Here is a 27276-nt window from a genome sequence, read left to right on the forward strand (position 1 = left end):
CCCCCCCCTCTCCTTTCCTCTCCTCTCCTTTCCTTTTTGCTTTGCTTTCCTTTTTGCTTAGCTTTGCTTTGCTTTTCCTTTTCCGGCCTCACTCTGTCACCAGGCTGGAGTGCAGTTGCCCGATCATGACTCACTGCAAGCTTGACCTTCCTTGCTCAAGTGATCCTCCCACCTCACTCCCACCCACCCACCCACCCTGCAGTAGCTGGGACTACAGTTGCACCCCACTAGGCCTGGCTAATTTTCTTACTTTTTTCGTAGAGGCAGGGTCTCACTATGTTACCCAGGCTGGTCTCCAGGGCTCAAGCAATCCTCCTGCCTTGGCTTTCCAGAGTGCTGGGATCACAGGCGGGAGGCACTGCACATGGACAGCTTTTTCTATAAAGTGAATTTTGTCCAACTACTAAAAATCTGAGTAAATTTTACTTTCTTTCCTCTTTAGATCACAAATCGGGACAAACCGCTGTCATTTGGTATTTCCCTTCAGAATCTCAGCATGCAGGTATTTTGTTTATACAAGAATCCTAAGCATATTTAATTGTGCAATATAGTTAATTAAACTACTGCTCTTTGTATATGCCAGCATCAGAGATAGGTATCTATGTAGAATGGGTGCAGAAAGGACCTTGATTGGATTGGAATCGAGGGTATGTAGATTCATATTTCAAAAAATGGTTGAAAATCAAATTCAGAAATATGAGGTCCTATTATTATTGGTAATTATGATGTTAGATACTTTTGCTTACTTTAAAAAATCCATTTCCAAGTTTGTAATGAGTAAGTACCAAATACAAGTAATAAATATTCATATCTGAAACTTCTATAAGCCTTGAAAAGCATAAATCATCAGTTTTTCTCAGTATCATTATTAGTATTGTAGCATAGTGTTTTCCTATTTAATTTTTGAAATCGAGGAATTTTAAAAATATAAGAGCACATAGAGAATTTTGAAACATTCTTGCCTCCAGAATGGATGGCTGTTAAATTAAGAGCCTGTTAACATAACCTGTTTGCTTAAAGTCTTAAATACTTTTATAGGAATAAGCTGTTTTGGATAAAGTTTGAATCCCTTTTGTTCTCTACTTCCACCCACCCCTCATTCCCCAGAGATAAATATCCTAAGTTTTAAAACTTTTATATAATATATCTATTAAAAATGTAGGATTTTAAAAGTTTACACACGTTTTATATGACTCTTCTGTAAGTTCCTTTTTGCACTTTCCAGTGTTTTTGACGTTTATCTGTGTTGCCACACGTAACAAAATTCAGTTTAACTGCTGTATCATATTTCATTACATTATTTTATTTGTTACATCTATTAGGTTTTGTGTATGATTTCTTTTTTATTATTATTTTAAAATTGAACAGCCTCCCAAGCCAGAGCAGGCTCAGAGAGACTCCACAATTTCTTTTTAAAATGTGGCCCCACTGCAAGGAAAAAAGAAAAAATGGCCTCCAAAAAGTTATTCAAATACTATCATTAAGTTGAAAAATAAGAATGGAGAATTAGCTATTGGATTGGGCAGTGTGAAGGTCATTGGTAACCATGATAACAGTAGTTACTTATCATGATCTTTAGAAACTTGTCTGCCAGCCTAGACCTATTCAGTTAGAAACTCTAGGATTTGGATGCAGCAATCTGTGTTTTACAAAGCCCTCTAGGTCAGGGTTCCTGGGCCGCAGAACAGGAGGTAAGGGCTGGGAGTGAGCATTACCGCCTGAGCTCTGTCAGATCAGAGGTGGCATTCGATTCTCATAGGATCCTTGCAAACCTTATTGTGAACTGTGCATGCCAGGGATCTAGGTTGTGCCCCCGATGGAAAAGTTATTTTCCATGAAACTGATCCTTGGTGCCAAAAAGGTTGAGGACCACTGCTCTTGGTACCAAAAAGGTTGGGGATGCTAATGCATGCTAAACTTTGAGAACTACTATTCTAATTATCCATTCAGTTCTCCACATAGAAATGAAAACCATCTTTCTAAAATAAAGATCTGATCACTTTGTTCCTCTCAATGGCTTTTCATTGCTCTTAGTTTTGTCCTTAAACAACTTATAAACTCTTTTTAAACTGACCTCAGGCAGTATACCTGGTTTTACCTTTTTTCTCTGTTTTGCATTATATTCTCTCGCATACTGAGCTACTTCAGTTACCAGAATGTGTCCTATATTTGTGTACCTTTGGGCTCTGCCTGATGTGAATCATATTCCTTGTCGACCTTAGAATCAATAATTTTTAGTTATATGTTCTATATTAGGTTATATATAACATCCCTTTATCCATCACACCCCTGAATTGGATGCTCCTGCCATGTCCTCTCAATGAACTGTGTGTTTAACTTCTAATGTGGCACTTACCTGTTGGAAATTGCGTGTTTCTTTGTTTGCTTTTCTGACCTGCAATGAGCTCCTTCCTTGAAAGCAGATACTTTACTGTGGTCAGTTAGTATTTTTTGGTGGAGTGATACGTCTTTAAAGGCATTTTCATGGGACATTGGTCTAGGGTATGATAGATAATGATTTATCACTCTGCCATTTCAAATGGAATGACCTTTTTACTGCCATTCTTTTTTTTCCTTTTCAGACAACTGATCAATACTGGGTTCCATGTTTACATGATGAAACTGAGAAACTAGTTCGTAAGGTAAATAAATACTGTATTTGTCAACTCATAGACTTAAGAGAATTTTGGAAAGCCAAATGATAATATATAGATAAGGATATATGTAAATTTTGCTTATTTGTTTAACTCTGTGATATGGCTCACTTACTTATTTGAGACTTCTAAAAATAGTATATGTTAAAAATTCTAAGAAAATGAGACATCTAATAAATTTTATTTTCAGTTAATCCGATTGGATAACCTTTTTGCCTATTGGAATGTGAAGTCTCAGATGTTTTATCTTAATGATTATGATGACTCCTTGGTAAGTAAATTTTTTTGATATGCATGTATATATTTGTTGGTATCATATTTTGAATGAGGTTTAATTCATTGTCATTTATCTAACATACTGTAGTCAGTATTTTTTTCTAGGCACAATCTATTAGCAGAATTTACAGATACAGGTGAAGATGTATGTAACTATGCACAAGCATGAATACATACCCCCATCTCGTTTTTTTTTTTTTGGAGACAGGGTCTGCTCTCTTGCCCAGGCTGAAGTGCAGTGGCATGATTGTAGCTCACTGCAGCTTCTAACTCTTGGGCTCAAGCGATCCTCCTTCCTGCCTCAGCCTCTTGAGTAGCGAGGACTATAGGCACATGCCACAATGCCCAGCTAATATTTTAATTTTTTGGTAGAGACAAGGTCTCACTTTTTGTTGCCCAAGTTTGTCTCAAACTCCTGGCCTCAAGCAGTCCTACCAACTCAGTCTTCCAAAGTGTTGGGATTACAGGTGTGAGCCACTGTGCCCAATGATACCTGCAAATCTAAATAGTTCCTAGAACATCCTTTTATAAGAGTAGTTTGGTTAGATATTGTTTAACTACCTTAATATTTTGCCATAGCTAAGTCCTCCTAAGTTTGAATTGTTTTTTAGAATTGTTTTTAAACATTTTTCTTCTGCAGATAATAGGATTTTTTAGGATAAAGACATACTAGCATGAATAGGGCTAGGCGTGGTGGTGCACGCCTGTAATCCCAGCACTTTGGGAGGCTGAGGCGGGTGAATCACTTGAGGTTAGGAGTTCAGGACCAGCATAGCCAAAGTGTTAAAACCCCGTCTCTACAAAAAATACAAAAATTAGCCAGGCACAGTGCTGCATGCCTGTAATCCCAGCCACTCAGGAGGCTGAGGCAGGAGAATCACATAAGCCCATGAGACAGGGGTTGTAGTGAGATGAGATTGTGCCACTGCACTCCAGCCTAGGCAACAGAGGGAGACTCCATCTCAAAAAAAACACATTGGCATGAATATAAATAAAAGCAATTTGTCTCTTAATAGGATGACTTGAGGAATGGCATTGTCAATGAAAATATTGTTCCAGAAGGTTATGATTTTGGTAAGTACATTTTATAAGATAAAAAAAGTAGTTAAAGTAATTGGTATAAATTTTAAATTAACATTGTTGCTATCGCTGTGCTAGTTCATATTAAATTTCCTTCTATATAGTTAAATGTATTTATAATGTATATACAAAACCAAATAATAATATATTTTTTATTAACATATATTTTATTGTTATGAAGCTTTTGACTATATTTCAAAACTGTAGGGAAAAATGTCCAACAAAAGATGTTAGCAAATTATGATAAACCTCTAAGGATTATTCAATAAGAGTTAGGGTAATATTTATAAAGACGTTTCAAAATGGCAAATGTAATTTAATAAGGCTAGCTAGTACAGCCTTTTTAAAAATAGTAAGATCATGCTACATTTAAAATATTTTTGATTTATACTTTTCTGTGTTTTCCAAATTTTCTAAAATGAGCATGCATTATTTTTCCAATCAGAAATGAATTACTAAAACAGAAAGAAAAAATCAGTGCTGTTTCTCAGCTTCCCAAGTAGCTGGGACTACAGGCAAACACCGCCACGCCTAGCTAATTTCTTTTGTATTAGTAGAGACGGGGTTTCACCATGTTGCCCAGGCTGGTCTCGAACTCCTGAGTTCAGGCAATCTGCCTGCCTCAGCCTCCCAAAATACTAGGATTACAGGTGTGAGTCACCTGGGAACCTGGGAGGTAGAGGTTGCAGTGAGCCGAGATCGCGCCCCTGCACTCCAGCCTGGGTGACAGAGCGAGACTCCGTCTCTACAAAAACAACAAAAAAAGTGCTGTTTCTTCTACCATGAGGGCACTTAATAAAAGTTGGTGATGGATAACTTAATTCTTGAATATGCATGTCTGATGTCATTAACTATAGAATATCCTTCCTGAAAGTATTTCCTTTCTTGGCTCAGTGATACTTTTCTGTCTATATTATATACCTTCATGATTACTCAAGTGACACTTTTTGTGCCCACTCTTAAAATAATTATTTTTATTGGTTTGAATTTGGTTTCATGTTCTTGATTCTCTTCTTATAGGACATATTCAGAACAGATCAGTTATCTGTCATATGTGTTTATGATTTTCAAATCCATTATGGTAAAGTCGACTTCTTTCTTCTTTGCCCTGAAGTCATTTCCTGCTGTATCAGAGTTCAATGAGGGCAGAGAAAGTACTGAGTAATTTGAAGAGGACAAATGTAATATAAAGAATTACTAAGTATAAAAGGAGACTGGAGTAACAAGGGACTGCCTCATAAAAATGCTAAAGAATATAGACAGAAGAAACATCCCCTACCCTAGGGCTAAGATGAGGTGCCCAAAAGAGAATGTCCCCCTACCTCAGGACTGAGTTGTAGACCTTGTTGGAGGACATAGTGTGGCTTATTGAATGGCAGGAAATTCTCTGTGGTGCTGTGCCAGCAAAACCTGTTGGTACTTCACTCTTTGGAACTTTCTGGAAATCTACCTCTAGGGAGCCTCATGAAGGGGTATCTCTCTGAATGCACTCCAGTACAAAACTGCCTTAGCAAGGTGCTGGGGGAAGTTGCTGGCATCTGGCTGCTTCTAGCTGCCATGTACTACATAAGGCCAGTGCTGGAGAACTCCATGCTGGAGGAACCAGGCACTGCAGAAGCTGCGGGTTCTGTAGGAGCTGGGTCTGAGAGAAGCCATGTTCTTGCAGGAGCCTATTGAGTGAACATACTGAAACAGGCAGCATAACTCTTTCCTCCTGCAGTGTCTCTCCAGTGCCCTCTACTGATAAAGCTTAACATTATGCCAGCTGGAAAAAAAAAAATTTTTTTTTTTCCTCTACATTCTCTGCCTTCAAAAGAAACATATTTAAAGATCCCCAAATCATTTTTCAGAGCAGGCTATGAAGGAGACGTTTGGAGCTCAGAAGTAATTGATAATTGGCATACCTTTTGGAGAGGGAAGGGGGAATGAAGGGTTTCTTTTGGTTTGTTTTTATATTTAATCGGGGAGATGACAGCTTGTTTATAGGCTGAGATGGGAATGATCCAGTAGAACATGACAAATTGATGATGCAGGAGAAACGGGGGACAGTTTCTGGATTGATACAGGTGAAAGAGAATGGTGTCTAGTACGCAAGTGGAGAGATTTGCTGCAGATAGGAGTGTAGTTAGTTTATTTATATGATAGAGTTTAGTGGTGAGAGAAGTCCTCATACTGAGTAGATGAGTAGATATGGTGATAAGAGTTGATGGAAATTCTCCTCTGAGCTCTTCAATTAAAAAATAAGTATCTGAGGTGTGTTAGGGTTCTCTCAAGGGACAGAACTAATAGGACAGCTGTATATATAAAGATGAGTTTATTATTAGTATTGACTCACATGATCACAAGGTGAGATCCCTTAATAGGCCATCTGCAAGCTGAGGAGCAAGGAAGCCAGTCCAAGTCCCAAAGCTGAAGAATTTGGAGTTTGAGAAGAAGAATTTGAATGTTTGAGGGCAGGAAGCATCCAGCACAGGAGAAAGATGTAGGTTCAGAGGCTAAGCCAGTCTAGTCTTTCCATGTTCTTCTGCCTGCTTTTATTCTGGCCACGCTGGCAGCCGATTAGATTGTGCCCACCCAGATTGAGGAGGGGTCTGCCCTTTCCAGTCCACTGACTCAAATGTTAATCTCCTTTGACAACTCTATCACAGACACACCCAGGAACGATACTTGCATCTTTCAATACAATTGAGTTGACAGTCGATATTAACCATTACATGGGGTGTTGGAGGTTTTTGGAGGGAAAAGAGAGGATGAAATAGGAATGCTAGGGGAGTGAGAGAGTGAATTGACTAGGGCAATATTCTCAAAGTATGGTTCAAACTAGCAGCATCATTTAGACATGCAGATTTCTAGGGCCGTTCCCAGACCTCCTGAATCAGAACCTCTGGAGGTGAAGCTCAGCATTTGATGTTTTTGTATTTAATTTTTTATTTATATAAAATTGTGGAGTACAATCTTTACATAGATCTATTGCATAGTAGTGAAGTCTAGGCTTTCAGTGTATCCATCACCTGAATAATGTACGTTGTACCCATTAAGTAATTTCTTATCATCCACCCTTCTCCCATTTCTCTACCTTTCTGAGTCTCCAGTGACTGTCATTCTGTGCTGTATGTCCATATATACACATTATTTAGCTCCCACTTACAAGTGAGAACATGCAGTATTTGTTGTTCTGTTTCTGCATTGTTTCACTTAAGATAATGACCTCTAGTTCCATCCGTGTTGCTGCAAAAAATGTGATTTTCTTCTTTTTTTGGCTGAAAAGTATTCTGTGATGTTTATGTACCACATTTTCTTTGTCTGGTTACCTGTTGATGGACACTTTGGTTGCTACCATATCTTTGCTATTGTGAATAGTGCTGTGGTAAACATATAAACGCTTTAATCGCTTTTTTTTTTTTTGGATATAATGATTTCTTTTCTTTTGGGTCGATACCCAGTAGTGGAATTGCTGGATTGAATAGTAGTTCTGTTTTTAGTTCTTTGAGAAATATCCATAGTTTTCCACAGAGGTTGTACTGATTTACATTCCCACCAACAGTAATCCCTTTTCTCCATATCCTCACCAAAATCTGTCATTTTGTCTTTTTAATAAAAAAGACATTGTGGTTTTAATTTTCATTTCTTGGATGATGAGTGATGTTGAGCAATTTTTCATATGCGTGTTAGCCATTTGTATGTCTTCTTTTGAAAAATGTCTATTTATGTTCTTTGCCCACTTTTTTTGTTTGTTTTTGAGACGGAGTCTCGCTCTGTCTCCAAGACTGGAGTGCAGTGGTGCAATCTTGGTTCACTGCAAGCTCCGCCTCCCAGGTTCACGCCATTCTCCTGCCTTAGCCTTCTGAGTAGCTGGGACTACAGGCGCCCACCACCAAGCCCGGCTACTTTTTTGTACTTTTAACAGAGATGGGGTTTCACAGTGTTAGCCAGGATGGTCTCGATCTCCTGACCTCATGATCCGCCCGTCTCGGCCTCCCAAAGTGCTGGGATTACATGCATGAGCCACTGCGCCCAGCCCCTTGCACACTTTTTAATGGAGTTGAGTTTTTTGTTGTTGCTGTTTGAGTTTCTTGTAAACTCTGGATATTAGTCCCCTATATAATTGATGGATAGTTTGCAGCTATTTTCTCCCATTCTACAGTTTGATGTTTCAATAATCTCTCCAGGTGATTCTAATGAATACTAAAGTTTGAGACCCACTCAGATAGAATAGGGTTCAAACCATACTTTGAGAACATTGCCTTTTTTTGGGGGGCGGGGGAAAGGGACATGTAGTAACTTAAATATTTTACATTTTGCAGGCCGTATACAGTTCCTGACACATTCCTCTTTGTTTCTTTTAAACAACTCTAAAAGTATATGAAGCATTTTTGGCTCACTGGCTCTACAAAAATAGGCTGTAGCATGGATTTGGATGATTCTTGGACTCAAGGACTGTTGTGTGATTGCTCAGCAGCATTAAGGATGCACTTGAGATTTATGACATTAAAGTGAGACCCAGCAGTATGTTTTTACCCCCGACCGTGTTCAGCTCCTTAGGGGCACTGTGGAGTTAAGCAGGTTACTCCACACTGACGAAGTGAGAGGTTAAGGAGTCTATGCCAAGGAATGATTAAAATAACTGATGATGGAACTTCAGTAGGGTGGGGATGGACTGAGGATGTGAAGCAGAGGTGTAGGGCAGAGAAAGGTTGGAGGATCAGTGAATTGTAGGTCCAGGGTAGCATCTATCACCAGCCACTAGATTTATTTCTTCTTCTTCTTCTTTTTTTTTTTTCAGTATAAGAAGGAACACAGAAGAAAGAACAGTATCTTTAAGCATTTGTTTATATTCAAACATATTCTTGAATGTTTAATGTTTAAGAAATTAAATGTTAGTCTGTATCGATGATTAAAATAAAAGGAATATGTCATCTTTATATACAAATTAGCTTATAATTTTATGATGGGTCTTTGTCTAGATTCTGCTATTACTAGTTTTCCTCTGAGTGGTTCTTGTTCTTTTTGGCACCAAACACAAAGAGTTGAGAGGAATTTATCTTAGATTATGGGTTGAGCCAAGCAGGTAATCCTGGGCAAACTTTCCCTTTCATTTCTCTCCTTTTACCAATTAAAAGGAAGAACACAGATGGATCTAGAGAAACTGATCAGAAATTCAGAAATTATGTAATGGAAACCAGTGTTAATCCTCTTAGCATTTCTAATGTTCATTCATTCTATAAAACTGTGTACTTGTATTAAAACTTTTATTGAATTTTTTTCTTAAAATGTTTCTGCTTTTAAGTATCATATTGGTGTTTTGAAGGGGAGTTCAATTTGTCTTTATTGTATTTATGGAAGACAGTGAATTATAAGTAGGAAAAAGATAAAGAATCTTCTCCACTAATTAAGGAACAGTTCATCTGACTGAACCATGGCAGTGTGAACATCTGGGAATTGTAGAAAGGGTATAAAATAAATGGAAATCAGTGTTTTCAACTTCATCACTTTATTGCCTTGAGACTTTGGAAATATAACTCAGTTTTATTTTGTTTCCATTTGTATTGTTTTTCAGTATTTCGTCCCATATCTGCTAATGCCAAACTTGTGATGAATCGCCGATCTGATTTTGACTTTTCTGCCCCCAAAATAAACTTGGATGTTGAGTTACATAACATAGCAATTGAATTTAATAAACCACAGGTGATTTTCTTTAATACAATTTTCAGTTGTGAATTATTGTTTGATGAAAGCAAAACTAAGATTTTAAATGTTTCACTAAAATTCATGATGTTATATGGTAACATTTCCCTAAAAAGTCACTAATGTAACTTTTATCTTCAGCAATTGAACAAAAAAATGTGATACATTTAAGAGCTTTAATTTTCCATTCTTTAGTATTTCAGTATTATGGAGCTTCTTGAATCAGTTGATATGATGACACAAAATATGCCATATAGGAAGTTCAGACCCGACGTGCCTCTTCACCACCATGCCAGAGAATGGTAAAATGCCTTGAGTTTTTTTTTTTTTTTTTTTAGATTTTAAAAATACGACATACAGATAAATTTCTCGACTTCAAGAGTAATCTTTAAAATATACCGTTTTTAAGGTCTGATACAAACCATAATTGATTTATAGCTAGAAATGTATGTAGCCGCTTTAGCGTATTGAGTTAGTGAAACTGATTTAAGGGATTCTTCCTAACACAGTTTACAACTTGAGATACTCAAATACCATAGTTTTCATTTACTATAGATGGGTCAGTATATTTAGAACTATTATAAAAACAAATCCTGGTTTGTTTTCTTGCATTGTCTCTCCCCAACCCCGACCTCAACTTCCCTATCAGATACACTGAACCAATATTATTAAACCTGTATTTTAAAACCTAAAAATGTTATGGAGTCTATGCAAGACAATCCCATTTTAAAACTCAAAAGTCTTGTTATTCCAGTTTTTAAGCTATTCCCTAGTTTCTAGAAGTTACAATTACTCTTTCAGTTGACTATTTCAGTTATTATTCAGATGACTAAATGTTATTTGCCAATTAATGCCTTAATAGTTCTTGTGTAGAACCATATTTAACAAAATGGAATGATTTTGCTTATTTTCACTTAAGAAAGAGGAAAGATTAATATTGAATGGATTATTGATGCAAACAGGGTTGGGTAGAAAGGAAGTACTCAGATAATATATCATTTTCCTAATCTTTGTATTATAGTTATGTATGTTGTTAGAGTAGAAGCAATGTCAGTTACGTTTCGTACTGTTGATTTGAGGGTGTTAAATGTTTTTCCTTTTTTAACTAGGTGGGCTTATGCTATACATGGTGTTCTTGAAGTAAATGTTTGCCCCAGGTTACGGATGTGGTCATGGAAGCATATTAGGAAACATAGGGGAAAAATGAAGCAATATAAAGAACTGTATAAAAAAAAGTTAACAAGTAAGAAGCTGCCTGGTGAACTTCTCGTGTCTTTAGAGGTTAGCATTTAAAATTAGATTATTGAATGTTTTATGCTACATAAATCCTTATTGGTCTTCAGTGACTAATACTCCCTACCTTTCACTCCAATTTTTATTGACCTTTTCATCTCTTTTACTTAGACTTTTTTGTACTTCTGTTCTGAACTTCAGCTGGATAATACAAGATTTGTTGAAATTCTCCTGTGAGCTTTTGAAATTTGAGATTATTCTCAAGCTGAAGGAATTTGGGTTCATGCAAATAGTAACTTGAAACCTCTATTGATTATGTCATTTTTAACCCCAAAAGTCTAAATAGTGTTTACTACATTGATTCCAACTTCTCTGTGTTGGTTTCAAAGCCTTTTATGTGTCACCACTGCATTTTTCCCTATGTTACCATCTGACTATGCACTAATTTAATGTTTCCTGTTCTCTGTATATTTAATGCTTATTCTTATAGCCACACCTGTGCTCATAAATGCTACCTGCCTTTGTCTCTCTACCCACTCAATTCTGCTCATCCCTGAAGTTCTACTTAAGTCTTAGTGCTTGCATGAACATCTCTGAATTTTCTGCTTATACAGAGCCCTTTTTCTCTTAATTTTTGTGGTATCTCTAGTCTCTACCAGTAATTTTACATTTAATTATCTATCTTGAGATATTATTTTTGTATTAATCTTGTCTTAGCATTATGACATGTTTCAAGAGGGACTCTTTTACAAATTGATGAACTATACCTTACAGAGATTAAGGGAAGTTAGTCTCTTGAAGTTAATATAAACATTCTGAATCCAGAATGAATTTCTAAATCATAGATTAGATTGAGTTTTACTTTTATTTTCAATGTGGGGGACTTTCTGAAGACCTAGGGCTATCAGGAATGCCTGGGCTTAGAGTCTTTTGGGGGATGGGTTCCGGTTTTCTTAGTCTTGAATTGAACCTGAATCCTCCAAGTCTGGATAGGAGAACCCTGAATAAGTTATTCTGAAATAATAATAGGTTGTAGTTACTTCTCTTGGGGGAAAAATAGTTTGAGCATGAAATTCTCAAAAGTAATTATGGGTATGTAATGATAGCTGTGATGAAAGATTTAGCTAATCTCAGCTTATTGCAATAGCTATGACAACTATGAAAAGTGTTAAGTATTAAAAACAAGTTTTAAGTGTATCTGGGTCTACTTGAAATATAGGCATACTTTGCTTTATTGTGCTTTGCTTTTTTACAAATTGTGTTTTTTACAAATTGAAGGTTTGTAGCAACCCTGTGTCTAGCAAATCTGTCGGCGCCATTTTTCCAATAGCATTTATTCATGTCTGTGTGTCACATTTTGGTAATTCCCACAATATTTCAAACTCTTTCATTATTATTATATCTGTTATGATGATCTGTGATCAGTGATTTTTGCTGTTACTGTTGTAACTGTTTTCAGGTGCCACATACTGCATCCATATAAGACAGCTGTTAAATTAAGTTTAGACTAAAGCTGCGTCCCTACATATTTTAAGTTCAGCCAAAAGGTTTCTCTGTACGCCATGAACTATAGCTTAAATGGAAGTGTAAACAGACTCTAGTCTACTCTTGTGCCAATCACCAAGTTTTGGCCAATCACATGTGGCCAGTTGTTCAAACCGTGTTCAAATAAGGTGAATACTAAGCTATAACCAAACCAGCTGTTTCTGTACGTCGCTTCCATTTTTTCTACGTCACTTTCCTTTTTCTGTCCATAAATCTTCTTCTACTGCATGGCTACACCAGAGTCTCTGAGCCTCTTCTGGCTCTGGAGGCTGCCCAGTTTGTGAATTGTTCATTGCTCAATTAAACTCTTTTAAATTTAATTCTGCTGAAGTTTTTATTCTAACACAGCAAACTTAATAAATGTTGTGCGTGTTCTGACTGTTCTATTGACTGGCTGTTTTCCTGACTCCCTCTCCTTGGGCCTCCTTATTCCCTGAGGTAAAATAGTGAAATTAGGCCGATTAATAACCCTACAAAGGCCTCTAAGTGTTCAAATATAAGGAGGAATCATACGTCTCTCACTTTAAATTGAAAGCTGGAAATTATTAGGCTTAGTGAGGAAGGCATGTTGAAAGCAGAGACAGGCCAAAAGCTAGGCTTCTTGTGCCCAATGGTTAGCTGAGTCCTGAAGGAAATTGAAAGTGCTGTTCTAGGGAACACATGAATGATAAGAAAGTGAAACAGCCTGATTACTGATGTGGAGAATATTTTAGTGGTCTAGATAGATGAAATCAGCTACAGCATTCCTCTAAGCCTTATCCAGTGCAAGGCCCTAAAACATATTCTCTTCAATACCATAAAGACTGAGAGAGGTAAGGAAGCTGCAGAAGAAAAGTTTGAAGATAGTAGAGATTGGTTCCTGAAGTTTAAGGGAAGAAGCTGTCTCTATAACATAAAAGTGTAAGGTGAAGAAGAAAGTGCTGATGGAGAAGCTGCAGCAAGTGATCCTGAAGATCTAGCCAAGATCATTGATGAAGGTGGCTATATTAAACAGATTTTCAGTGTAGATGAAACAGCCTTTTACTGGGAGAGGATGCCATCTGAACTCTCATACCATGAGTGAAAAAGTTAATGCCTGGCCTCAAAGCTTCAAAGGACAGGCTGACTCCCTTGCTAGGTGCTGATGTAGCTAGTGACTTCAGGTTGAAGCCAGTGCTGCTTTGCCATTCTGAAAATCCTAGGGCCCTTAAGAATATGCTAACTCTGTTCTGCCTATGCTCTATACAAGGAACAGTAAAGCCTGGATGACACCATATCTGTTTACAACATTTTAAACCTAAGCTCAGGCCTACTGCTCAGTAAAAAATATTTTTTTCAAAATGTTATTGCTAATAGACAATGCACCTAGTCACCAAAAGCTCTGATAGAGAAATACAAGGAGATGAATGTTGTTTTCATGCCTGCTAACACCACATCTGTTCTGCCACCTATGGATTGAAGAGTAATTTTAATTTTCAAGTCTTATTATTTAAGAAGTACATTTTGTAAGGTGACAGCTGCCTTATGAAATAGATAGTTATTCCTCTGATGGACCTGGGCAAAGTAAATTGAAAACCTTCTGGAAAGGATTTGCCATTCTATATGCCATTAAGAATATTTGTGAATCATGGGTGGAGGTCAAAATATGAACATTGACAGGTGTTTGGAAGTTGATCCCAACCCTCATGGAAGACCTTGAGAGGCTCAAGATTTCAGTGGAGAAAGTCACACAGATGTGGTGGAAATACCAAGAGAACTAGAAGTGGAACCTGAAGATATGACTAAATTGCTACAATCTCATGATAAAACTTTAACCAATGAGGAGTTGCTTCTTATAGAAGAACAAATAAAGTGGTTTCTTGAGATGAAATATACTCCTGGTGAAGATGAGAACATTGTTGAAATGACAATTAGAAATTTACAGAAAATTAGTTGATAAAGCAGCAGTGCGGTTTGAGAGGATTGACTTCAATTTTAAAGGAAATTCTTTAAGTAAAATGCTATCAAACAGTATTGTACGCTACAAAGAAATCATTTGTGAAGAGTCAATTGATGGGGCAAACTTCGGTTAAGAAATTGCAATAGCCACCCCAACCTTCAGCAATCACCACCCTGATGAGTCAGCAGCTACGAACTTCGAGGCAAGATCCTCTAGCAGCAAAAGATTACAACTTATTGATGGCTCAGATGATTGTTAGCATTTTTTAGCAATAAAAAATTTAGCAATAAATTTTTAAAGTATTTTAAAATTAAGGTATTTATTTTTTCTTAAGACAATGCCATTGTACCCTTAATAGATTACAATGTAGTATGAACATAACTTTTATATGCACTGGGAAACCAAAACATTTGTCTGACTCTTGCCTTACTGTGGTGGTCTGGAACTGAATCTGCAGTATCTCTGAGGTATGCCTGTATCTTAATGATAACATACAGGCTGTACACGTAATATGAAGGATTTATGATTATATATCTATGTGTAGATTTTTTTGAGACAGGGTCTCACTTTGTCACCAAGGTTGGAGTGCAGTGGCACCATGACCCCTCAGATTTAAGCTGTCCTCTCATCTCAGCCTCCTACGTAGCTGGGACTACAGGCATGTGCCACCATGCTTAGCTAATTTTTATATGTTTTGTAGAGGTTTTGCCATGTTGCCCAGGCTGGTCTGGAACTCCTGGGTTCAAGTGATTCACCTGCCTCAGCCTCCCAGAGTGTTGGGAATACAGGCATGAGCCACTGTGCTTGGCCTTGTAATTATATTTTTAGTTGAAAATGTCCCTAATATGTTTACCCTTATCTGTAGTTTAAACCCAAATAAAATCATTGTAAACAATGCATGTACATATTTTAATGTGTGTTTATCACTGAAGAATTTGGAACTCTTTTACGCATAATATGTATGATTTCATTTTTCAAAATATTACTTTCTAATTTACTAATTTCCATGCTGATACGTGTTTGAGCATTGCTTCCAAGAATTTAACATATGTATTATATTGATGAGTGTTCTGTTGTTTGCTTCCTATTATATCTTTTCTTTAGTGCAGCAGTTTGATAGATTGTGTGCTTATTAAGTTATTTATGTAAAGTTAACACATTTTTGTTTATATTTTTCAGGAGTTGGAAAAAACCTTGGATGTCCTTAATATAACTATAGCTAGACAGCAGGCAGAAGTTGAGGTAATTCTTGGCTTTTCAATTAGTAAAAGTAATTTTGAATTCCATATAGATATGACAGCTGTGATATTATTAATCTTGTACTGTAACATATTGTTTCCAAAAAATGGTTCAATTTGATTTTTAGTATTATAAGAAAATTATTTAATATTTTTTGGCACATCCATTTAAATCAGACAGATTTCTATGGGAAAAAGTCTTTGTAAATAATTGGGCTTTTCTAATATTCAGTTATGAAGGTAAAAAGCCAATTGATTTTTTTTTAAATCATCATTTCTTATAGGATGGTGGAAAAACTATGTGGTACTCCTAAATTCTTATGTTTGACTAATGTTGCAGTTACTGTGTTCTGTTGTTAATGTGTATATTGTTTACATTCGTTTTGCTCAAGAAGATAAGTTCTCAGAATGTCTTGCTTATATTTATTTCAGTTGCTAAAGGATAATACGTCATTTATTTGAAAATTTGTTCATTTTAGGTAAAGAAAGCTGGATACAAAATTTACAAAGAAGGAGTAAAAGATCCAGAGGATAATAAAGGGTGGTTTAGCTGGCTATGGTCTTGGTCAGAACAAAATACTAATGAACAGCAACCAGATGTTAAACCTGGAAGTATGTCCATTTCATTTTACAGCATAATCACTGGGTGTCAAAATAAAGTTTTGCCATTTTTGCCTAATTAAATTGACATTGAAGTATATTTATGTAATTATATATAAAGTTATTACAAATAAAACTATAAAAACATTGAAAATGTGTATTAGTTTAAAAATAAAAAATAATTAAAAAAATCTTACTAGTGCTTACAAAAGAGCTTTATGCCCAGAGATTTAGTGAATGCATATAGCACAGTAGTAAATAAATAAGAATTCCAAAGTGGTCTCCATTTTAAATTTTTATTGAAGTTGTTTCTTGGAAAGATTTTTGATTTTTAACCAACAGCTTAAGAGCGTAGCTTTGGAGGTTTAGAGACTTAGGTATATGTTTAGATCTATCACTTATTAGCAGTGTGTCTCTGGCACGTTATTTAAGTGCACTAAACCTCAGTTTTATCATCTATAACATGGGAGGAAATTACAATATTAATACTACCTACTTTTTATACTAAATGTGTTGATTAGCACAGTGCTATTAATTGTCTAATATAGTTAGCCATTTTTGAGCTCTTGCTTAATAGAAATATCATAAATTAATGTTGCTGAACTTACATATTTAGCAGTTTATATTTTGGATAATTACTTGTACAATTGCCAGCCCCATTCAAACATTCAGTGTTTATAATTTCTTAAGAGCGTTCAAGAAAGTAAATTTCACATTCTGTTTATTAAAGGCGGATAAATTGTGTTAATTTTATTGTTTTTATTTAAGAACATAAAGCACTTCTTTATAATTTGTAGTTCTTGAAGAAATGTTGACACCTGAAGAAAAAGCTTTACTCTATGAAGCAATTGGCTATAGTGAAACAGCAGTTGATCCAACTTTGCCAAAAACAGTAAGATGTTTTCTTGCCTTATACCTTAGAATTTGTTTATTTATTTAGAGACAGGGTGTCACTCTGTTGCCCAGGCTGGACTGCAGTGATATGATCTCTGCTGCCAGCCTTAACCTGGCCTTAAGCAATCCTCCCACCTCAGCCTCTTGAATAACTGGAGTCACAGGCATGCGCCATCATGCTGGCTAATTTTTTTTTTTTTTTTATTGAGATAGGGTTTTGCCATGTTGCTCAGGCTGGTTTTCAGCTTCTGAGCTCAAGCAATCCGCCTGCCTCGACTTCCGAAAATGCTGGGATTATAGGCGTGAACCACTGCGCCTGACCTTATGCTTTGGAATTTAATGTTACATATGTCTTTTTTTAATCCTTTCGAAAATACATGTTACTGACTTGTTCTGTAATCTTTTTTCTGGGTCTATAATTGCATTTATTTTAATTTCTAAGGTAGGGATAAATATTGTCTCTTTTTTTGGTATTATTGTGATGATTCTTAAAGAGATAAAATGCTCTTAAAATATTTGGTGGTTTTTGAAATGAATGTACTATAAGAATAAGATTATTTGTTGTGTTTATATATATATATATGTTTTCATTTTATTCTTTTGAATATACCTTAGTTTGAAGCCTTGAAGTTTTTTGTCCACTTGAAAAGTATGTCTGTTGTTCTAAGAGAAAATCATCAAAAACCTGAGCTGATAGATATTGTAATAGAAGAATTTAGCACCTTAATTGTGCAAAGACCAGGAGCGCAAGCAGTAAAGTAAGTATTGATTTATTTTCTTTTATCATATATGAAAAAACTTCACTGTGTTCTTAGACATTAGGTCACAATCCTAGCCTTTTGTAAAGAGCACTATAGTTTAATATATCCTTTTGTGGTTTCAGGAAACTTAGGGTTTTTTTTTTAATTGTTAAAATAATACATGTTCAGTAGAAAACCACATTCCAGTGAAACACAGGGCATCTTTAAACAATAATACAAAAATGATCAGCAACTACACTACACAAAAAGAAACAGTATTAACAATGTGGTTTTTATCTGAGAGTGTTTAGTTTTATTTTTTTTAAATAACTTTGAGATGTAATTCACATACCCTACAATTCATTTAAAGCATATGATTCATTGCTTTTTAACAACTGTATTATATAGTAATTTCACATTGGTGTATTTACAAAGTTGCACAACCACCACCACTGTATTAGTCCATTTTCGTGCTGCTAATGAAGACTTACCCAAGACTGGGAAGAAAAAGAGGTTTAATTGGGCCACCAGCTCCACATGGCTGGGGAGGCCTCAGAATCATGGCAGGAGGTGAAAGGCACCTCTTCCATGGTGGCGGCAAGAGAACATGAGGAAGATGCAAAAGCGGAAACCCCTGCTAAAACCATCAGATCTCATGAGACTTATTCACTACCATGAGAACAGTATGGGGAAGCCACCCCCATGATTCAGATTACCTCCCACCAGGTCCCTCCCACAACACATGGGAATTATAGGAGTATAATTCAAGGTGAGATTTGGGTGGGTACACAGAGCCAAACCATATCAACTACTGTCTAATTCCAGAACTTTTATTTATTTATTTATTTTGAGACAGGGTTTCACTCTGTTGCCCAGGCTGGAGTATGGTGTCAAGATCTTGGCTCACTGCAATCTCTGCTTCCTGGGCTCAGGCTAATCTCCAGCTTCAGCCTCCTGAGTAGCCGTGACTACAGGCATGAGCCACCAACACCTTGCTAATTTTTGGAATTTTTGTAGAGATGGGGTTTCACCATGTTGTCCAGGCTGGTCTAGAGCTTGTTGGCTCAAAGCAGTTCACCAGCCTCAGCCTCCTGAAGTGCTGGAATTACAGGTGCGAGCCTGGCTCATTCCAGAATATTTTAACAACTCCCAAAGAAACCCTGTAACCATTAGCAGTCACTCCCAAGTGCCCCCTTACCCAGCCCCTGGCAACAACTAATTTACTTTCTATTTGAAAGGATTTGTCCATTTTGGACAATTCATATGAATGTAGTCATACATATGTGGTCTTTTCTGTTTCATTTTTTCACTTAGCATGATGTTTTCAAGGTTCATCCTGTTGTAGCGTGAATTAGTACATTGTTTTTGTTGCCTAGTAATCTCTATTATGGATACGTCACATTGTGTTTATCGTTTTAACAGTTGAGGATATTTAGATTGTTCCTTCTTTTTGGCTATTCTGAGTATTGCAGCTACTCATGAGTAATATTTTCTTTGGAGGTGGGTTTTAAATTTCTTGGGTGTATACCTGGGGTGGAATTGCTGTCTCATATGCTAATTCTGTTTAACCTTTTGAGGAACTTCGAGACTGTTTCCCAAAGCAGCCTCACCATTTTACATTTCCATGAACAGTGTATGATGTTTCCAATTTCTTCATATCTTCATCAGTATTTGTTATTATCTGTTCTTTTGATTACAGCTGTTCTAGTGAGTATGAAATGGTATCTCACTGTGGTTTTGATTTCCTTTTTCCTGATGGCTGAGGATTTTGAGCTTTTGTGTGTGTGTGCTTATTGGCCACTTCATGTGCATGTCTTCTTTGGAGAAATGTCTATTAAATTTATTTTCCTATTTTATATTGGGTTGTCTTTTTATTATTGAGTTGCAAGAGTTCTTTATATATTCTTGATACAAATCTCTTATTAAAGAATTTTCAGTTATTTTCTCCCACTGTTTTCTTTTTATTTTTCTTAATGGTGAAGTCAAATTTATATTTTCTTTTTTTATACATGCTTTTCATTATACCTCAGAAATCTTTGCCTACTCCAGTGGTACAAATATATACTCCTATATATTCTTGTAAGAATTTTATACTATTTCCTCTCAAATGTAGGGTTATGATCCATTTTGAGTTAATGTTATTGGATGGTGTGAGGTGGGGGGGTTCGGCTTCATTCCTTTTCATGAGATTATTCAGTTGTCCTAGCACCATTTGTTGAAAAAACTATTCTTTCACCATTGAATGATCTTGGCAGCCTTGTCACAATTTATGAGTTGATCATAAATGTGAGGATTTATTTCTAGACTCTTAATTCTAATCCCATTGATCTATATGTCTAGCCTTATGTCAGTACCCTGTTGTCTTAATTATGGTGGCTTTATAGTAGAACTTGTAATCAGGAAGTATGACTTCCAGTTTTTTTCGTTTTAGCTGTCCTGATTTCCTTAAACTTCTGTATAAATTTTAAGATTGTTGTCCATTTCTGCAAAAATGTAAGCTTAGATTTGATAAAGATTGCATTGAATTTTGTGGATCAATTTTGGATGTACTGAACAAATTATTGAGCACAAATTATTCAACTACTCATCTAAACAATATTAAGTCTTCCAATCCATGCACATTGGATGTCTTTTCATTTATTTAGATATTTTAAAAATTTGAACAATGTTTTGTAGCTTTCAGATACAGTACACCTCTTATGTTAAATTTATTTGCAAGTATTTTATTGTTTTTGATAGTATTATAAAAGAATTGTTTCCTTAATTTCATTTTGGATTATTATATGTGTATAGACATACAATTGAGTTTTGTATACTGCATTTGTACCCTGCAACCTTGATGAACTTGTTTCATTAGTTTCACGAGTTTTTTTTAGTTGATTCCTTAGGATTTTTTATATACATGTTCATATAATCTGCAAATATAGTTTTACTTCTTCCATTCCAATGTGGATGCCCTTTCTTTTGTTTTCTTGCCTAATTGCCCTGGCTAGAACCTCCAGTAGTATTTTAAATAGAAATGATGAGAGTGGGCTTCTCTTGTTGTTTCTGTTCTTAGAAGGAAGTGTTCATCCTTTCACCATTATGATGTTAGATGTGAGTTAGGTGTGGTCTGCATCATTTTACAATAACACCAGCAATGTACATGGATTCATAGTTTTCCAAAGCATTCCCAACATTTGTTATTTTCTGTTTTTTATTTTTTATTTTTATTTTTATTTTAAAGTATAGCCATCCTTATGGGTGTTAAGTATAGTATCATATTGTGGTTTTGATTTTGATTTCTTTAATGACCTATGATGTTGAGCATCTTTTCATGTGGATATTGGCCCTTTGTGTAAGTTCATTGGGTCTATTTTTAAATGTTTTTCATTTGTTGTTGAGTTGTAAGAATTCTTTTGTATTCTGGATACTAAACCTTCACCAGGTACATGATTGCAAGTATTTCCTTCTATTCTTTATTTTGTTGTTCCACTTCATTGACACTGTCCTTTGATGTACAAAAGTTTTTACTTTTGAAGCTCACTTTATCTGGCTTTGTATTTTGTTGTTCACACTTTTGATGTCTTATCTCAGAAGGTTCACCTAAGCCAAGGTTGTGAAAGTCTACTCCAATATTTTCTTCTAAGAGTTTTATACTTCTGTCTCTTACATATAAGTTTATGACCTGTGTCGAGTTAATTTTTGTAAACGGCATAAGGCATCGGTACAACTCATTTCATTTGCATGTGGATATCCCGGTGTCCCCTCACACTTGTTGAAGACACTATTCTTTCCTCAGTGAACACTCCTGGTACCATTGTTGAAAATCAATTAGCCATAGATGTATGACTTTATTTTTGGACTTCAATTCTATCTCATTTTTATTCTAGACTTTCACTGTGATTATCATTATACCAATATTGTACTGTTTTGATTACTGCAGATTTTTAGTAAGTTTTGAAATTGGGAAGTGTCTTCCCTATTTTGTTCTACTCTTTCAAGAATGTTTTAGCTGTTTAAGGGTTGCTTGCAAGAGCGTATGAATTTGAGGATTCACTTTTCCATTTCTGGAAAGTGTCTCTTTGAAATTTGATAGCGATTGCATTCAGTATGTAGATTGCTTTTGGTAGTCTTGCCATAATAACAATATTAAGTCTTCTGTGAACATGGGATATCTTTCCATTTAAATAAATGCTAAATAGATGCTTTTTCTGTTTTTATAAAGAGTTTCAGAAGGATTGTTATAAATCTTTAAATATTTTGTAGAATTCACTTCACAAAATGAAGCCATTTTGTCCTTGTATTAGTCTGTTCTCATGCTCCTAATAAAGAGATATCTGAGACTGGGTAATTTATAAAGGAGAGAGGTTTAATTGACTCATAGTTCGGTATGGCTGGGGCAGCCTCACAGTCATGGCAGAAGGCAAATGAGGAGCAAAGTCATGTCTTACGTGGAGGCAGGCAAGAGAGAGCTTGTGCAGGGGAGCTCCCTTTATAAAACCATCACACCTCGTGAGACTTACTCACTATCATGAGAACAGCACCAGAACGACCTACCCTCTTGATTCAGTTGCCTCCCATCAGATCTCTCCCATGACATGGGGAAATTATGGGAGCTAAAATTCAAGATGAGATTTGGGTGGGGACACAGCCAAACCGTGTCAGCTGAATTCTTCTTTGTTGAGAGTTTTTGATTACTGATTTACTCCTAACTAGTTATAGGTTTTACTATAAGAAAGTTTAAAAGGTTATAGTAAGTTTTACTATACTAAAGTTTATTGTAAAGTTTTACTGATAGTTTATAGGTTTATAAGTAGGATCTGTAAGTTATACTAATTTTACTATAGGTTTTTAAGGTTATAGAAAGGTTTTGCTTCCTATTAGTTATCTGATTTTCTATTTCTTCTTAAGGCAGTTTTTGTAATTTGTATATTTCTAGGAATTTGTTCATTTCTTTGTTTTGCTGGTACTATTTTATTGCAGTACTTGTTTGTAGTACTTTTTATTCCTCTATGGTGTGTCATAATGCCTCCACTTTCATTTCTAGTTATAGATATTTGTATCTTTAGTGTTTTTTTTTTTTTCCTATTTTAGGTAAAGGTTTGTTAAGTACGTTGTCCTTTTCAAAGTGGCAACTTTGATTTTTTTCATTCTCTCTGGTGTTTTTGTTTTATCTATTTCATTTGTCTCCACTCTGATATGTATTATTTTATTCATACTGGGAGCTTTGGGTGTAATATGCTCTTCTCTCTGTAGTTCTTTTTTTTTATTATACTTTAAGTTCTAGGGTACATGTGCACAACGTGCAGGTTTGTTACATATGTATACATGAGCCATGTTGGTGTGCTGCACCCATTAACTCATCATTTACATTAGGTAGATCTACTAATGCTATCCCTCCTCCCTTCCCCCTCCCCACAACAGGACCCAGTGTGTGATGTTCCCCTTCCTGTGTCCAAGTGATCTCATTGTTCAATTCCCACCTATGAGTGAGAACATGTGGTATTTGGTTTTCTGTTCTTGCGATAGTTTGCTGAGAATGATGATTTCCAGCTGCATCCATGTCCCTACAAAGGACACGAACTCATCCTTTTTTATGGCTGCATAGTATTCCATGGTGTATATGTGCCACATTTTCTTAATCCAGTCTGTCACTGATAGACATTTGGGTTGATTCCAAGTCTTTGCTATTGTGGATAGTGCCGCAATAAACATACGTGTGCATGTGTCTTTATAGCAGCATGACTGATAATCCTTTGGGTATATACCCAGTAATGGGATGGCTGGATCAAATGGTATTTCTAGTTCTAGATCCTTGAGGAATCACCACACTGTTTTCCACAATGGTTGAACTAGTTTACAGTCCCACTAACAGTGTAAAAGTGTTCCTATTTCTCCACATCCTCTCCAGCACCTGTTGTTTCCTGATTTTTTAATGATTGCCATTCTAACAGGTGTGAGATGATATCTCATTGTGGTTTTGATTTGCATTTCTCTGATGGTGAGTGATGATAAGCATTTTTTCATGTGTCTGTTGGCTGTATGAATGTCTTCTTTTGAGAAGTGTCTGTTCATATCCTTTGCCCACTTTTTGATGGGGTTGTTTGTTGTTTTCTTGTAAATTTGATTGAGTTTTTTATAGGTTCTGGATATTAGCCCTTTGTCAGATGAGTAGATTGCAAAAATTTTCTCCCATTCTGTAGGTGGCCTGTTCACTCTGATGGTAGTTTCTTTTGCTGTGCAGAAGCTCTTTAGTTTAATTAGATCCCATTTGTGAATTTTGGCTTTTGTTGCCGTTGCTTTTGGTGTTTTAGACGTGAAGTCCTTGCCCATGCCTATGTCCTGAATGGTATTACCTAGGTTTTCTTCTAGGGTTTTTATGGTTTTAGGTCTAACATTTAAGTCTCTAATCCATCTTGAGTTAATTTTTGTGTAAGGAGTAAGGAAAGGATCCAGTTTCAGCTTTCTACCTATGGCTAGCCAATTTTCCCAGCACCATTTATTAAATATGGAATCCTTTCCCCATTTCTTGTTTTTGTCAGGTTTGTCAAAGATCAGATGGCTGTAGATGTGTGGTATTATTTCTGAGGGCTGTGTTCTATTCCATTGGTCTATATCTCCGTTTTGGTACCAGTACCATGCTGTTTTGGTTACTGTAGCCTTGTAGTATAGTTTGAAGTCAGGTAGTGTGATGCCTCCAGCTTTGCTCTTTTGGCCTAGGGATTGTCTTGGCAATGCAGGCTCTTTTTTGGTTCCATATGAACTTTAAAGCAGTTTTTTTCCAATTCTGTGAAGAAAGTCATTGGTAGCTTGATGAGGATGGCATTGAATCTATAAATTACTTTGGGCAGTATGGCCATTTTCACGATATTGATTCTTCCTATCCATGAGCATGGTATGTTCTTCCATTTGTTTGTGTCCTCTTTTATTTCACTGAGCAGTGGTTTGTAGTTGTCCTTGAAGAGGTCCTTTACATCCCTTGTAAGTTGGATTCCTAGGTATTTTATTCTCTTTGAAGCCATTGTGAATGGGAGTTCATTCATGATTTGGCTCTCTGTTTGTCTATTACTGGTATATAAGAATGCTTGTGATTTTTGCACATTGATTTTGTATCGTGAGACTTTGCTGAAGTTGCTAATCAGCTTAAGAAGATTTTGGGCTGAGACACTGGGGTTTTCTAAATATATAATCATGTCATCTGCAAACAGGGACAATTTGACTTCTTCTTTTCCTAACTGGATACCCTTGATTTCTTTCTCTTGCCTGATTGCCCTAGCCAGAACTTCCAACACTATGTTGAATAGTAGTGGTGAGAGAGGGCATCCCTGTCTTGTGCCAGTTTTCAAAGGGAATGCTTCCAGTTTTTGCCCATTCAGTATGATATCGGCTGTGGGTTTGTCATAAATAGCTCTTATTATTTTGAGATACGTTCCATCAATACCGAATTTATTGAGAGTTTTTAGCATGAAGGGCTATTGAATTTTGTCAAAGGCCTTTTCTGCATCTATTGACATAATCATGTGGTTCTTGTCTTTGGTTCTGTTTATATGCTGGATTACATTTATTGATTTGCGTATGTTGAACCAGCCTTGCATCCCAGGAATGAAGCCCACTTGATCATGGTGGATAAGCTTTTTGATGTGCTGCTGGATTCGGTTTACCAGTATTTTATTGAGGATTTTTGCATCGATGTTCATCAGAGATATTGGTCTAAAATTCTCTTTTTTTGTTGTATCTCTGCCAGGCTTTGGTATCAGGATGATGTTGGCCTCATAAAATGAGTTAGGGAGGATTCCCTCTTTTTCTATTGATTGGAACAGTTTCAGAAGGAATGGTACCAACTCCTCCTTGTACCTCTGGTAGAATTTGGCTGTGAATCTGTCTGGTCCTGGAGTTTTTTTGGTTGGTAGGCTATTAATTGTTGCCTCAATTTCAGAGGCTGCTATTGGTCTATTCAGGGATTCAGCTTCTTCCTGGTTTAGTCTTGGGAGAGTGTAAGTGTCCAGGAAATTATCCATTTCTTCTAGGTTTTCTAGTTTATTTGCGTAGAGATGTTTATAGTATTCTCATAAGTTTGTATTTCTGTGGGGTTGGTGGTGATATCCCCTTTATCATTTTTATTGTGTCTGTTTGCTTCTTCTCTCTTTTCTTCTTTATTAGTCTTGCTAGTGGTCTATCAATTTTGTTGATCTTTTAAAAAAACCGGCTCCTGGATTCATTGATTTTTTTTTGGAGCGTTTTTTGTGTCTGTATCTCCTTCAGTTCTGCTGTGATCTTAGTTATTTCTTGCCTTCTGCTAGCTTTTGAATGTGTTTACTCTTGCTTCTTTAGTTCTTTTAATTGCGATGTTAGGGTGTCAATTTTAGATCTTTCCAGCTTTCTCTTGTGGGCATTTAGTGCTATAAATTTCCCTCTATACACTGCTTTCAATGTGTCCCAGAGATTCTGGTATGTTGTATCTTTGTTCCCATTGGTTTCAAAGAACATCTTTATTTCTGCCTTCATTTCATTATATACCCAGTAGTTATTCAGGAGCAGGTTGTTCAGTTTCCATGTAGTTGAGTGGTTTTGATTGAGTTTCTTAGTCCCGAGTTCTAGTTTGATTGCACTGTGGTCTGAGAGACAGTTTGTTATAATTTCTGTTCTTGTACATTTGCTGAGGAGTACTTTACTCCTCAGTAACTGGGATAAGTTCGATGTGGTGCTGAGAAGAATGTATATTCTGTTGATTTGGGGTGGAGAGTTCTGTAGATGTCTATTAGGTCCGCTTGGTGCAGAGATGAGTTCAATTCCTGGATATCCTTGTTGACTTTCTGTCTCATTGGTCTGTCTAATGTTGACAATGGGGTGTTAAAGTCTCCCATTATTATTCTAGGGGAGTCTAAGTCTCTTTGTAAGTCTCTAAGGACTTGCTTTATGAATCCGGGTGCTCCTGTATTGGGTGCATATATATTTAGGATAGTTAGCTCTTCCTGATGAATTGATCCCTTTACCATTATGTAATGGCCTTCTTTGTCTCTTTAGCTCTGAAAAGTTTGATCGACTGAAGCGTTTTTCTCTCAGCCTGTCAAAGTCATTCCCCGTCCAGCTTTGTTCTGTTGCTGGCGATGAGCTGCGTTCCTTTGGAGGGGGAGATGCGCTCTGATTTTTTGAATTTCCAGCTTTTCTGCACTGCTTTTTCCCCATCTTTGTGGTTTTATCTGCCTTTGGTCTTTGATGATGTTGACGTACTGATGGGGTTTTGGTGTGGGTGTCCTTTCTGTTTGTTAGTTTTCTTTTTAACAATCAGGACTCTCAGCTGCAGGTCTGTTGGAGTTTGCTTGAGGTCCACTCCAGGCCCTGTTTGCCTGGGTATCAGCAGCAGAGGCTGCAGAAGATAGAATATTGCTGAACAGCGAGTGTTGCTGTCTGATTCTTGCTCTGGAAGCTTC

The 27276-nt window shown here is 36.3% G+C and overlaps 1 protein-coding gene across 1 annotated transcript in view; it reads left to right on the forward strand.

Moving 5' to 3' along the window:
* The window catches only part of VPS13A (vacuolar protein sorting 13 homolog A), a 235165-nt gene that overhangs the window by 35779 nt on the left and 172110 nt on the right, over positions 1-27276 (forward strand). The window contains exons 7-17 of the mRNA XM_026453057.1: positions 443-502; positions 2583-2642; positions 2845-2925; positions 3947-4004; positions 9568-9695; positions 9891-9997; positions 10805-10976; positions 15571-15633; positions 16109-16241; positions 17027-17121; positions 17739-17881. Coding sequence (XP_026308842.1) covers positions 443-502; positions 2583-2642; positions 2845-2925; positions 3947-4004; positions 9568-9695; positions 9891-9997; positions 10805-10976; positions 15571-15633; positions 16109-16241; positions 17027-17121; positions 17739-17881 — 1100 coding nt within the window. The remainder of the gene's footprint in view (positions 1-442; positions 503-2582; positions 2643-2844; positions 2926-3946; positions 4005-9567; positions 9696-9890; positions 9998-10804; positions 10977-15570; positions 15634-16108; positions 16242-17026; positions 17122-17738; positions 17882-27276) is intronic.

Source organism: Piliocolobus tephrosceles, chromosome 14 (assembly GCF_002776525.5).
Source record: "Piliocolobus tephrosceles isolate RC106 chromosome 14, ASM277652v3, whole genome shotgun sequence".
NCBI classification, from domain to species: domain Eukaryota; kingdom Metazoa; phylum Chordata; class Mammalia; order Primates; family Cercopithecidae; genus Piliocolobus; species Piliocolobus tephrosceles.